The 12,414-nt window shown below is 69.4% G+C and overlaps 2 protein-coding genes across 2 annotated transcripts; both read right to left on the reverse strand.

Annotated features, from left to right (window-relative positions):
• Positions 1-5,208: 5,208 nt before the first annotated feature.
• Positions 5,209-9,431, reverse strand: LOC149875665 (uncharacterized). The gene is made up of 4 exons (XM_090062325.1): positions 9,123-9,431; positions 8,639-8,800; positions 7,768-8,540; positions 5,209-7,141 (listed from the first exon to the last, which is right to left on the reverse strand). The coding sequence occupies exons 1-4, from the start codon at positions 9,429-9,431 to the stop codon at positions 5,275-5,277; spliced, it is 3,111 nt and encodes a 1,036-aa protein (XP_089918451.1). The 3' UTR covers positions 5,209-5,274.
• FHIP1B (FHF complex subunit HOOK interacting protein 1B) lies at positions 8,885-12,405 on the reverse strand (the record flags this gene model as incomplete). The annotated part of the gene is given in 5 exon segments (XM_090062455.1): positions 8,885-9,853; positions 10,186-10,348; positions 10,438-10,616; positions 11,444-11,813; positions 11,815-12,405. Coding segments are annotated over 5 exon segments (1,599 nt in total), but the record flags the coding sequence as incomplete, so codon positions are not given.
• Between the last annotated feature and the right edge of the window lie 9 nt (positions 12,406-12,414).

Raw genomic sequence — 12,414 nt, forward strand, 5'->3', positions numbered from 1 at the left:
GGAGGTGGCTGAACTGGTCCCTACTTAGGAAGACAGAGGCAAAGAAATCGTTAAATATGTTAGCTTTGTCATCTGGCGTGATGACTAAGTTGCCCATCGTGTCCTGCAGGGGCCCCACATTACCCGGGACCCTCTTTTTACCCCCTATGTATTTGAAGAAGGACTTCTTATTGTCCTTAATCCGGGAAGCTAGTCCTATCTCCATCTCTGCCTTGGCCCTCCTGACTGCCCCCCTACATCCTCGGGCGACTGTAACATAGTCCTTCTTGGTGATGACCCCATCCCTCCATTGGGTGTATGCCTCCCTTTTAGCAAGGAGACATTCCCGGATGCTCTTAGTGAGCCATGGGGGTTTATGTGCCCTCCTGCTCCCTTTGACCCTTGTTGGGATTACCTCCCTTTGGGCATGGAGGATCGTCTCCTTAAGGAGCAACCACTCACCTTGGACATCTGGCTCCCTTCCCCTCTGGGTCCTCAGCGCTTCCCCAACGATCCTCCTTAGCTTGTTGAAGTCAGCCCTCCTAAAGTCTAGGGCTGTTGCCTTGCTGCAGCCCTTTGCCACCTTACGCTGGATGGTGAATTCCAGCAAGCGATGATCACTGTCTCCCAGGTGGCCCATCACCCGCAGCCCCCTCACCAGGTCGTCACCCGTGGCCAGCACCAGGTCCAACAAGGCGTCTCCCCTGGTGGGACTGTGCACCTCCTGGGTTAGATGGAGGTCCTGCACTCTGGCTAAGAACCGACGTGAGCGGTCAGACTTGGCTGACTGCTCCTCCCAGCAGATGTCTGGGAAGTTCAGGTCCCCCATGATGACCACATCCTTAGCCCTCACTGAGGTAAAGCCTGTTCCAGTGCTTTACTATATTCCTAGTGAGAAACGTTTTTCCTAATATCCAACCACAACTTCCTTTGCTGCACCTTCCTTGGTGCTGCCCTGTTGCAGTCTGTTCACAAAGCTCCTCGTTCTCAGCCCTGCAGACAAGTTTGAACTCATTCCAGTGAAGCTCTGTTTGGTTTTGTTCCCATCTTGAACAAAAAAAAATCCAGCCCCGGGCCTCTCACGTATTAGGAAAGCCAGGGTCTTTTTACCCAGAGAGAAATGTGTGTTGTGCAATAGCAGATGAGGCCGCCTCACCACCTGCAAAGTCCGAGGTGCACCTACGGTCCCTTGTGATGGATTTGTGCAGGTGAAGACCCCTCCCGGGGGCAGCATTGCCCCTTTCTCCAGTCTGAACTTCTAGATCATGAGCCTAGATCCACCCACAGAAGCTGCTCCTCGCAGGTCTGCCCTGAACAGCCCAGACGCGGGTGCTATTGGCAGGCTGAGGAAATGGCCCCGGCACAAGGTGCTTGGCACCTGCGGGGTCCACGTGGGCATCATCGTAGCCGTCTACACACCCCGGCTCTTCTCCTGCCTCACTCGCCGCTTTGGCTGCGGCATCCCCCACCACATCCACCTCGTCCTGGCCAACATCTACCTGCTGGTGCCGGCCACGCTTATCCCACTGGTCTCCAGTGCCAAGACCAAGCGGATCCAGGAGAAGGCGCTGAGGATGCTGTGCCTGGGGAAGCGTGCCCTCTGGGTGCTCCGGCCGCATCCTGCCCCGTACCACCACTGACCCCAGGCCTCCTGATAATGCAGGGAAGAGGCCAGGCCCTGTGTGCAAGTACATAGGCCCAGTCAGCACCCGGGGTATCAGAGGGGCCCCGATGCTGCACTGGGGGTGAAGAGTCTGGGAGCTGCAGCGGGAACAGCAGCAGGGCTGGGGGGTGCTGACGCAGGGGCCGTGGAGCAGGGTAGATTTGGGACAGGGAGGCAGTGGGATCCACCATCTCCTCTGGGAACATCCCCCGCATTGGGGTTTCTCATGGTTGCTGCTGGCTGGACTCAGGCACCTGTGGGATGTCCCGTGGGCAGAAGAGATCCTCCTAGAGAGCCGTAGGCTGAGTCTGCCCCAGGACAGAGGAGCCAAGGGCAGGGAGGAGACAGGAGCCCAATGGGATCTGGTGGCTTTCCTCCCTGGGGCTGAGCGGAGGCTGGGGAAGGGACTGTGATTCGAGCGCCCTGTCTGCATGCATCGGCGTGTGGCTCCGTGGCTGCACATGCCACATCCAGCGCCCCCCGTCTGCGCTCATGGATGTGTGGCTCCGTGGCTGCGTGTGCTATGTGCAGCGCCCATCTGCGTGCATCAGCGTGTGGCTCCACGGCTGCGCGTGCTGCATGCAGTGTCGGCGAAGATTTGTTACGCTCGGTTTCTGCAGGTTTCATCCAGCCATTCAGACAGGTGCAATAATCTAAGCTGAGGAAGGCTGGAGAAAGAGAGAGCCCTTCAACCCCTCGAGGAGACCGGGAGTTTCAGTTCTCAGCTCGCCCAGATACTCGCATGCTTGGTAACGTAAAACCGCAGGGAGCTTGCTCAAGTGAGTGGATATTTGGTGGGAAAGGGTGTTGCAATATGCCTATATAAGTGCATCTGAGAGTGAAGTGGAGCCAGGGAGTGAGTGACTGGGGATTGCAACCAAGTGGCTACACAGATTTGCTCGCTTGTCAGCTTTGCTTAGATCAAGTAACTTGCTACCGCTCCTAGTCTGTGTATTGGACATATGCCTTGATATTGGTTTCAATATCGACTAAGGTTTTGTTCTGGTCTTGCACCTGTTTATAGTTTCTGGGTTGGATTTGTTGCTCAACAGAAGCACTGCCTGGTTTCTGAATTTCCAGGAAGTTTGTGTTTTCAGCATTAATAAGCCCTTCTGTGGCCAACGTGGAAGCCCACTATCGGCATGCACTGTCACGTGGACCTGTGTGTGCTTGGTGGCTGCACGCAGCCCCATCTGCACGTACTGGCAAATAGCTCCGTGGCTGCGTGTGCCGTGTGCAGCCCCTTGTGTGCATTCATTGCTGTGTGGCTCCATGGCTGCACGTGCTGTGTACAGCCCCGTCTGTGTGCATTGGCATGTGGCTCTGTGTACTGTGTGCACTGCAGTCCCCTTTCTGCGTGCATTGGTGTGTGGCTCTGTGGCTGCATATACTGTGTGCAGCTCTTTCTGTACACTGGCATGTGGTGGTGCCATGGATGCATGCGCTGTGTGCAACCCCTAGCTGCCTGTACTGGCATGTGGCGGCATGTGCAGCCTCCTCTCTGTGGCCCAGCATGTGGCTCGGTGGCTGCAAGTGCTGTGTGCAGCCCCTTCAGCGCGTATTGGCACATGGCTCCATGTGCCATGTACAGCCTCCTGGCTGTGTGCATTAGCATGTTGTTCTGTGACTTCATGTGCTGTGTGCAGCCCCATCTGCCTGTATTGGTGTGTGGCTCCATGTAATGTGTGCAGCCCCCGAGTGCACTGGCTGCACGGCTGTCTGCACTGTGCTGTGTCTGTGTACATCGGTGTGTGGATCCGTGGCTGTGTGCAGCCCCTGGCTGCGTGCAGTGGCACATGGCTCCATGTGCTGTGTGCAGACCCCTTTGCATGCATTGGCACGTGGCCCCATGGGTGTCAATGGTTGTATGCAAACCCTGATCCCTGTGTATTGGTGTGTGCATCATTACATGTGTGTGTGCTCACTGTGAGGCCAGTTGTTCCTTCCTGCCCATTTGCAGAGGCGCTGGGGCAGCCCTGGAGCTGGGAGCCCCCTTCCTCCTCACCCCCCTCCATTCCTCCCCGGCCCTGGCCAGGCCCCTGGCTGCTACGGACTGGAGCTGGAGCTCAGGTGACACCTGCTGTCGGATCCTTTGTGCCGGCTGCCAGCTGCTGAGACGGCTGATCCGGCCGACCCTTGCAGCTCCCGGCTCCAGCCCAGCCCCGCGCGCAGGCTGGGACCTGCGTGCAGGCACACGTATGCACCCACAGGAACACGCATGCGCATAGACACGTTGACAAAACACAGATGCATGTGTACACACAGGCGCACACATACACACGCATGCGCACACGGTGTGCCTGTGTACACACCCCAGAGCGCTCCGGGCTCCCCGGGCTGGCAGCAGCAGTAGGCAATTATCGCTTGAGTGCAGTTGCCCCAGAGCGGGGCAAAGACCCGGTCTCCCGGCGCAACTCCTGCACACTGCAATGGGAACCGTGCCTGTGATGCCACCCACGCCGGGGCCGTCGTGTCTCGTCACACCACACAGGTGGGGGAACAGGGCCAGCGCACCCGCACCTGTGCCATGAGGTCGGCGTTGTCTGCACCGGACAGCTGGGGAAACTGAGGCAGGGGCAGGGAGGGGCTCAACGGCGGAAGAGCTGGGAACGGACCCCCTGCACCCACTGCTGTGCCTAGCAGCCCCTGCCTGCGAAGGCCTGCCCCGGCAGGCTCCTGCCCCCAACTCCCACCCTGCTGGGCCTGGGCTCCTAGCTCCTCCAGGCTCTCGCCCTGCTGAGGGCGGGACACCCGGGCTCCGCACAGCAGGGCAGCCCCCACGCGCGGCCTGGCCTGCAAGCGAGGAGCTGCCCAGGGGAAAGCCACCTCCTGGCCCCAGGCAGCTGAGGCCTGCAAGGGCCCCACCCCGTGGATGCACACCCACGGCCCCACTCCTACAGGTGACCCCAGGATGACTGAGGCGGGGGGACACCCGGCCCAGGGCCCTGGGCTTCGCGGGGGGGCCTGGGGCAAGCTCTGCGGGCCTGGCCCCCCAGGGATGCTGCGGCTGCTGTTCCTATGGCCACACAGTTGCTTAGCAACGCCCAGGAGCATTCTCCCGCCCCACTCTGAGGAGCAGCGAGTTGCTGGCTCTGAAGCGAGCGCCAGGCCCAGGCCCGTGCAGCAGCAAAGAGCCACAGAGAAGGAGGCGCCCCAGAGGGGCCCCTGGCGGCCGGCATGGCTCCCTGTCCCTAAGGGGCCCGAGAGCAGCAGGGGAGCCGTGCCGTGCCGTGGTCCCCTCGTGCAGCTCCGCGCGGGGGCCGCCTCCCGGTTCCCAGCTCTGCACTGGAGCGGGCAGGAGCCTGGCGGGCTCTGGTGCCCCTCGTTCCCGACCCCCCACCCGTGGTGCTCCTCGCTCCCGACCCGCAGCCCCCCGCTCCCCCGCCCACGGCTGCACCAGTCCAGGAGGCTGCGCGTGCTCTCACTGCCACGGGCCGTCCGGCCACACGCCGCGGCATGGCAGGGCCCAGTGACCCCGGCCCCTGATAGGCGGGGGGTCGCACACTGCCATCAGGGCGGGCCCGCCTGCCCCAGCCCAGCCCCATCTCAGCGCACAGACGCAGGGCCTGGGGGCAGCGCGCTTTATTCACACAGCACAGAGCAAGGCCACGGCGCCCGTCCCCAGGCCCGGCTCAGCGGTACTGGAAGACCTTGAGGCAGTTGTGCATGCTGTCCACCACCACGAGCCGCCGGGCGCCCAGCAGCGCCAGCCCACGCGGCGAGCTCAGCCCCCGCGTCACCACGGCCCGGCCAGGCCCGGTGGCCGGGTAGCACAGCACGCTGTGGGCCTCGCGGCCCCAGTCGGCCACCAGCACGGTGCCCGCCTCGTCCAGGCACACGCCCCAGGGGCTGGAGAGCAGCGGGCCGCCGCGGGGGCCGCCGCGGGCCCCCAGCACCCGCAGCACCTGCAGGTCGGTGCCCAGCACCTTCACACAGCAGCCGCCGTCCAGGCCCCGCTCCGACACGGCCACCTGCCCCCGGGCGCTGGCGGCCACCAGGTACGGCTTGTCGAAGCCGGGCACGGTGCCGCGCAGCTCCAGCCGCCGCCCCGCCGCCCGGCCCAGCGCCAGCCGGAGCAGCGCGCCCTGCTTGGTGTCGGCCACCAGGAACTCGCCGCAGGGGCCGGCCGCGATGCCGCGGGGCGCCGCGCCGGCGGGCAGGGCCAGCGCCTGCAGCAGGGCGCCCTGCGGGCTGTACAGCTCCACGGCCCGCTCCCCGGTGTTGGTGAGCGCCAGCAGCCCCCGCGCGCTCACGGCCACGTCGAAGTAGGCCCGGCCCCGCAGCGGCACCTGGCGCCACGGCCCGCCGCCCGCCTCCACCACCTGCACGCGCCGGTTGCCGTAGTCCACCACGTACAGCGTCCCGCCCGGCCCCGCGTGCACCCCGTGGGGCAGGTCCAGGCCCCCGCGGCCCTTCCCGTACTGCCCCAGCTGCCCCAGCAGACGGTCGGCAACGGGGCCCGGCTCCCCGGCGGCGCGGCCCGGCGCGGCCCGGCGCGGCCTAGGGGTGCCGGGCACTGCCGGCCCGAGGCCGCGGGGCCCCTCCAGGTTGCCCCCTGCACCGCGGCCCCCGGCGAGAGCGCTGCTGGAGGGGGAGAGGGGCCGGGCCCGGCGCTCGCCCTGCCCCGGCAGCTCCAGGCAGCTGCGGCTGAGCAAGGCCGGCACGGCGGCCCCTGGCCGCCCCAGGCAGTCGGCCGAAGCCCAGCGGGGCAAGGCCTCGGGCGCCACAGCGGGCGCGGGCGGGCGGGGGTCCGGCACGGCACCGGGGCGCTCGGGCTCCTCGGCGCTGTCGGAGTCGCCCTCGGGCACCAGCACGGCCTGCGCCCAGACCAGCGCGTCCCGCACCCACGGGCTGCCGGGCGCCTCGCGAGGTGGCTCCGGGCCGGCGTAGGGCGAGGCGGGGGCCCTGTCCGGCTCCGCGGCCGGCTCCTCCGCGGTCAGGCCCGGCTGGGGGTCGCGCGGCGGCTCTGGGCTCCCGGCTGCGGCAGCCTCGGCCTCCCCTTCAGCAACGCCCAGCACCTCCTCCTCGCACAGCAGCTCGCCCAGCACGGGCGCGGCCTGCCGCGGGGCGAAGCGGGCCGTGGTGAAGCGCAGCGACAGGCCCATGGCGCGGCCAAGCAGGGCGCCGGCCTCCTGGCACAGCGCCGCGGGCAGCAGGGCCTCGGCCTGGGCCTGCACGCCGGCGCTCAGGGCAGCCAGGCCCCGGGCCAGCTCCGCCGCTTCGGCCGCGCCCGCCCGTGCCACCCGGTCGTTGGCGGCCTGCAGGGCGGCCAGGTCGCGGCGCAGCCGGCCGCGCTCGGCCTGGGCCTGCACCCGCACCCGCTGCTCCTGCCACAGCACGGCCAGCAGGGCCCGCTCCAGCGAGCGCCGCGCCCGCCCCGCCGCCCCCGCCTGCCGCCGCCCCAGTGCCTCCAGCCAGTCCTGGGCGCGGCCCAGCGCCGCCAGCACCGCCCGCGGCTCCGCCACCGCCTCCGGCTCCGCCGGCTCCATCCTCCGGGGCCTGTGGGGACAGTGAGACGCGAGTGAGGCTACCATACGGCCGCAGAGATGCAGCCACCTCTGGGCTGGGCCTGGCGGTTTCACAGGGACCCCCCATGCCCAGGTGCGGCCAGCTCCGGCACAGGCTCGGGGTAGGATGAGGTCCCCCTGTGCCACCTCTGGGCTGGGCCTGGCGGTTTCACAGGGACCCCCCATGCCCAGGTGCGGCCAGCTCCGGCATGGGCTCGGGGGTAGGATGAGGTCCCCCTGTGCCAAGATGCAGCCACCTCTGGGCTGGGCCTGGGGGTACGGCAGGCACCCCTGCGCCCGGGGCAGCCGACTCCGGGGCATGGCGCCTGTGCCCGTGCCCCCCCAGCCTGCCACCGGCTCCGGTTGCAGCTGCTGCGAAACCCGACCTGCGGCTGGCATCAATTTTAGATGAGCTGGAGCCTGGACTGCCCCCTGCAACGCCCGGGGCGGGGGGCGAAACCCCGGGCCCGGGCGTCCCGCGAAGGGGCATATGCCGGGGGCCGTGGCCGCAGCGGTGCCGGGCCGGGCCGGGGCGGGGCGCGGGAGACCCAGGCGCGCGGGCCGCGGCTGCGGGAAGCAAGGGGGGGCGGGGGCGCGGGGCGGGGCCGGGGCACGCACCTGTCCGCGGGACGCGCCGCGCGAGCCGTCGGGGAGGCGACGCGGGCGGGCGGGACCGACGCGGCGGTGACGGGCGCGGCTTTGTGAGCGCACGGCGCGGGGCGGCGCGGGGCCATGGCGGAGGGCGGCCCCCCCGCGCTGGAGCCGGCCGAGGCGGACGCGCACTGGGCGCTGATCCGGGACAAGGTGGGGTGCCGCGGGCCGGGCCGGGCCGGGCCGGGCCGGGCCGGGCCCCCGCGCGCCCCCGCTGACCCGCGCCCCCGCAGGTGGCGGAGCGGCACCTGGGCACGGCGGCCGTGGCGACGCGGGCGCCGTGGGGCGCGGGCGCGGCGCCCTACGACCTGCTGGCCGTGCTGGTGAAGCGGGGCGCGCGGGCGCGGGCGCTGGTGCCCGCGGGCCGGCTGGACAAGCTGGCGGCGCGGGGGGCCGAGGCGCTGGCGGGCTGCGGGCCGGCCCGGGGGCCGCGGGCCGAGGCGCGCCACGAGGAGACGCGCCTGGTGGCCGGGGCGCCGCGGCAGGTGGCCGTGGTGCTGGCCGGGGCGCGGCGCGAGGCGGTGCCGGACGCGGCGCTGGAGCCGGGCCGCGTGGCGCTGCGGCCCGACGTGCCCTGGCTGCGGGCGCGGCGCAGCATCTACGTGGTGCACCAGGTGCTGCGCTGCGCCAGCCTGGTCCTCACCGTCACGCAGGGCGGCGTGGCCCGCAGCCAGCGCCTGGCACGCCCCGGGCCCCTCGCCTTCGCCTGCCTCAAGCTGGCGCTGGGCCCCGACGGCGTCCTGGGGCCGCAGAAGCCGCTGGGCCGCGACCTGGCCGCCCGCTTGGCCTGGCCCCTGCCCCCGGCCCCCGCCGAGCCCCCCCAGCGCCGGCCACGGACCTGGTGGCCACGCCGGCGCCGCAGGGAGCCTGACCGGCACTCCATGTCGCTGCCCCTGCTGCACAGCCTGGCCGCCGACTCCGACGGCGACCCCTGAGCCCTCGCGGCACCAGGATGGGCACCGAAATACAGGCCAACTTCACACGGCGCCGCGTCCGCGTCCTGCGGGAAGGGCCCCCCCCCGGCCGCACTAACACGGGACGCCCCACCCCCGGCCGTGTCCCCCGGGCCTCCCTCGGAGCAGACCGAGACCCAGGCACGCGGCTGCCTCCAAGCAGGTCCTTTATTCCCCGGGGAGGGTATGCCGCACCACCCCCATGCAGGACCCAGGGGCAGCTGCTGATTGCCTAGAGGTGATGGGGCAGGTGCCCCTGGGCCCGGGCAGAGCCCAGCCCGTCCCTGGCCTGCAGCTGGGCCCCCCTGACAGCCCCCAGGGCCCAACCAGGTCCCTGTGCCCGGTCCCCCCCAGCGCTGGGGGGGGTACGATGCCGGCTTCCCACTCACGCCGCAGGTGGAGGGACCGTGACCCCACCGACGGGGAAAGCGAGGCAGGGGCACGGCTGCAGGGCAGGGAGAGGACCCAGGAGTCCCGAGCCCGCTCATGGCCTGGCCCTCCTCCCCTGGCCCCTGTGGTCCCCGGCTCCGGCCGGGCAGGGCGCGCACCACGCCCGTGGCTGGGCTCCGCTCGGCCTGGCCGGTGGCGGGGCAGGCGCTCGTGGGCTGTGGCCAGCATCAGGCCTGGGAGGGGCAGGAGGGGGCCGCGGCCGTATTGCACCGCGCCCTCCGCGAACATTCATCCCAATAAATTAAAAAGGTCCGTGGCGTCCTGGCGGCGAGTTAAAAAGAGGCGCTGCCGGGGGGGAGAAAGGGAGGGCCGACCGCGCGGCCCCCTCCCCCGGGCCGCCACGGCCACGGCCAGTCACTCCTCGGGCGGCTCCAGCAGGAAGGGCGAGGTGACGGCGTGGGCCTGGGCGATCGCCGCCAGCTCCTTGAGGAACTCGGTGAAGACGACGGCGCAGTAGACGGCGTTCTTGACCCGCAGCGCCTCGCCTTGCTTCTCGGCTGCGCCGCGGAACAGCCCGGCGCCCGCCAGCGCCTGCAGCACCGGGCCCTCCCGCACCTGCTGCAGCGCCAGCTGCGCCGCGGCTCGCGCCCGCGTGGGGCTCTGCGTGTGCCGCAGCAGCAGCTCCCCCAGCGACGGCTTCCGGCTCTTCACTGCGGGCAGAGCGGCAACGGGGCGCGTCAGGTGGGGCCGGGCGCCGCGGAACCGCACGTACGCCCCCGCGTCCATGCGTGAACACGGACGCGCACAAAGCACGTGCGCGCGCAAGCATGCATGCCAGCGCACGCCTGCGACTTCATACACGTACACAGACGCGCACACGCTCGCTTGCACACACGCGGGCATACGCACACACGCTGCACCGCGCCATCACGCACACAGCCGGGCCACGGTGGGGAGCCCCCCGGGGACTCTCCTCCCTCCCCCCCCAGGTCCAAAGCTAGCAGCACTGATACCCACAGCCCCCCGCCCCACCCGGGCTCACCAAGAGTGTCGGAGCGGCGCAGGGCGGGGGCGGCATTGGGGGTGTCCCCCCAGTCCAGCTTGCCACGGGCGATCAGGTACTTCTTGGCCTTGAGCAGCAGCGCGGGGAAGTCGTCCTGTCCGGCTGCGAAGCTCTCGATCTTGTTCTTCACCGAGCCCAGCACCTGCCAGGCGCGGGGGCCAGTGTCAGACCTCGCACTGCCGGACCCCCTGCCCAGAGCTGCCCCCTCCCCTGCAGCTGGCCCCACGGTACCTGCAGCAGGGACTTGACGCTGGGCTGGAAGACCATGTTGGCATTGAGCAGGAAGGAGCGCAGCAGGGGCTGGGGGTAGCAGGCCAGCTGGGCCACCAGCCCCGTCAGCAGCACGTTGACGTACAGGGAGTTGTGCAGCATGTTCTCCAGCTTGCTGAACAGCACCGCCACGAAGGGGCCTGCGGGGAGCGGGTGCCATCATGGGGTGCACATGCCTGCCCTGCCCCACCAAAGCGCCTCTCCCCAGTGCAAGGGGGTGCTCCTAATCCAAGGGGAACCCCTATCCGGTCACGGAGCTGCGGGGTCACGTCCGGTCCAACCCCGGCCCGAGGCAGGATCAGCCCCGTCCAACCCAGAGCAGACAAACCCCACGTGCGACCGCAGAGCCGCACGACGCAGTCGCCCCTGACGCAGCCCCATGCATCGCCCCCACCCCTGCCCTGCAGAAACCACAGCCAGCATCCTGCCTCTACCGAAGGTTACCCACGTGCGCACAAGAGCCCAGGCCGAGGTGTGCCCCACCTCTGCAGAAAAGCAAAACCCCCCCAGTCGGCACCAGTCCGAGCCAGGGGGAAATCCCTTCCTACCCCCAGGGCAGCTTCAGTCAGATCCCGAGCACAGGGGCGAGACCCTCCAGCCGGGACCCTGCGGGTTGGTGCCAGCAGAAGCATCGGCACAGGCCAGCCCGTCCCCAGCCTGGGCTGAGCCAGCACCTCTGCGGGAGGCTTAAAAACCCCCGACAAAAGGAGCAGGAGAGGGGGGCAGCCAGACAGCCCAGACCTGGGACATCCCCACAGCCGAGCACAGGCATCCCGGCACCTAGATCATCCCTGACCGGTGCCCACCCAGCCTCTCCTTGAACCCCTGCTGTGATGGGGCCCGCACCCACCCCCGCCTCTACGCCACAGCCCCCCTGCTCTCACAGGGAAGCGCTTCCCACCCCAGCCCCAGACGAGTCGGGACCCAGCGCCCCAGCCCTGTCCCAGCCACGAGGCGGGGGTCTCACCTGTGAAGGGCTGGCTGGGTGGGGGTCCCAGGGCCCGCGGGGGACTGGCAAGCACCTGGGCCAGAGGGTCGGCAGGCCGCGGCGGGGCAGCAAAGGCCTCGTCCTCGTCTTCAGCCTCGTCCTCCTCCGCGTGGGGAGGAGGGAGCTGGGCCCGAGGCAGCCCCCCACCACCGTTCCTCATGGCAGCCTCCAGCTCCCGCAGCTCCTCGGAGAAGCTCTCAATGCTCAAACCAGCGCCGTTGGGCTCAGCCGGCGCCCGGGCCAGCAGCTCATCCAGCAGCGAGTCCACAGACGGGCCCTCCCAGCCCGGGGCTGGGGGCTGAGGTGCCCCATTCTCAGCAGGCAGGGCCTCCCGCTCGGACTGGGGGGCACCGGCGCACCTTCTTTACCGTCACGGCGCCCTCCACACCTCCTCCGGGCCGTCCCGATTCGGCTGCCCCGTTCACCAGGGCACCAGGGTCCCGGGCATCAGGGGCAGGTAGAGGCTGGCTGTCCCCAGGGCCAGCAGCCGAGCCCCCTGCCTCCTCGGGCAGGCCCCTCTTTTTAGTCCGGGGGGTGGGGGGGCCGTGGCCAAAGTGGTCGGGGCTGATGGGCAGCGCGGGGGCGGGCATGGGCACCAGGCTGTCCGGGCCCGGCCGCTCACCGTCGTAGGGGGCTGACCAGACGCGGCAGGCCCAGGCGCAGCGGTCCACGCTGAGCCGCGCGTCGCGCAGGTACTCCAGGTAGTTGCCGTCCAGCTCGGCCACCTCCTCCCAGCGGGCCGGGCGGTGGCCAGGGCTGCTGGCAGGCGAGGCCAAGCCAGGCGAGCGCGGCACTGCGCCCAACCCCTCCGCTCCACCGGCACTCTGCTGCCGCATGAAGAAGGAGAGGCGGGAGGGCGTCGCGGGCTTGGGGACGGTCACTACAGATGACGTGTCCACGCTGGGGCTGCCGTGGCCTGCAAGAGACGCAGCAGGTGAGGGACGTGGCTG

Source organism: Crocodylus siamensis, chromosome 1 (genome assembly GCF_052110815.1).
Source record: "Crocodylus siamensis isolate JL-2025a chromosome 1, ASM5211081v1, whole genome shotgun sequence".
Taxonomy (NCBI): Eukaryota; Metazoa; Chordata; order Crocodylia; family Crocodylidae; genus Crocodylus; species Crocodylus siamensis.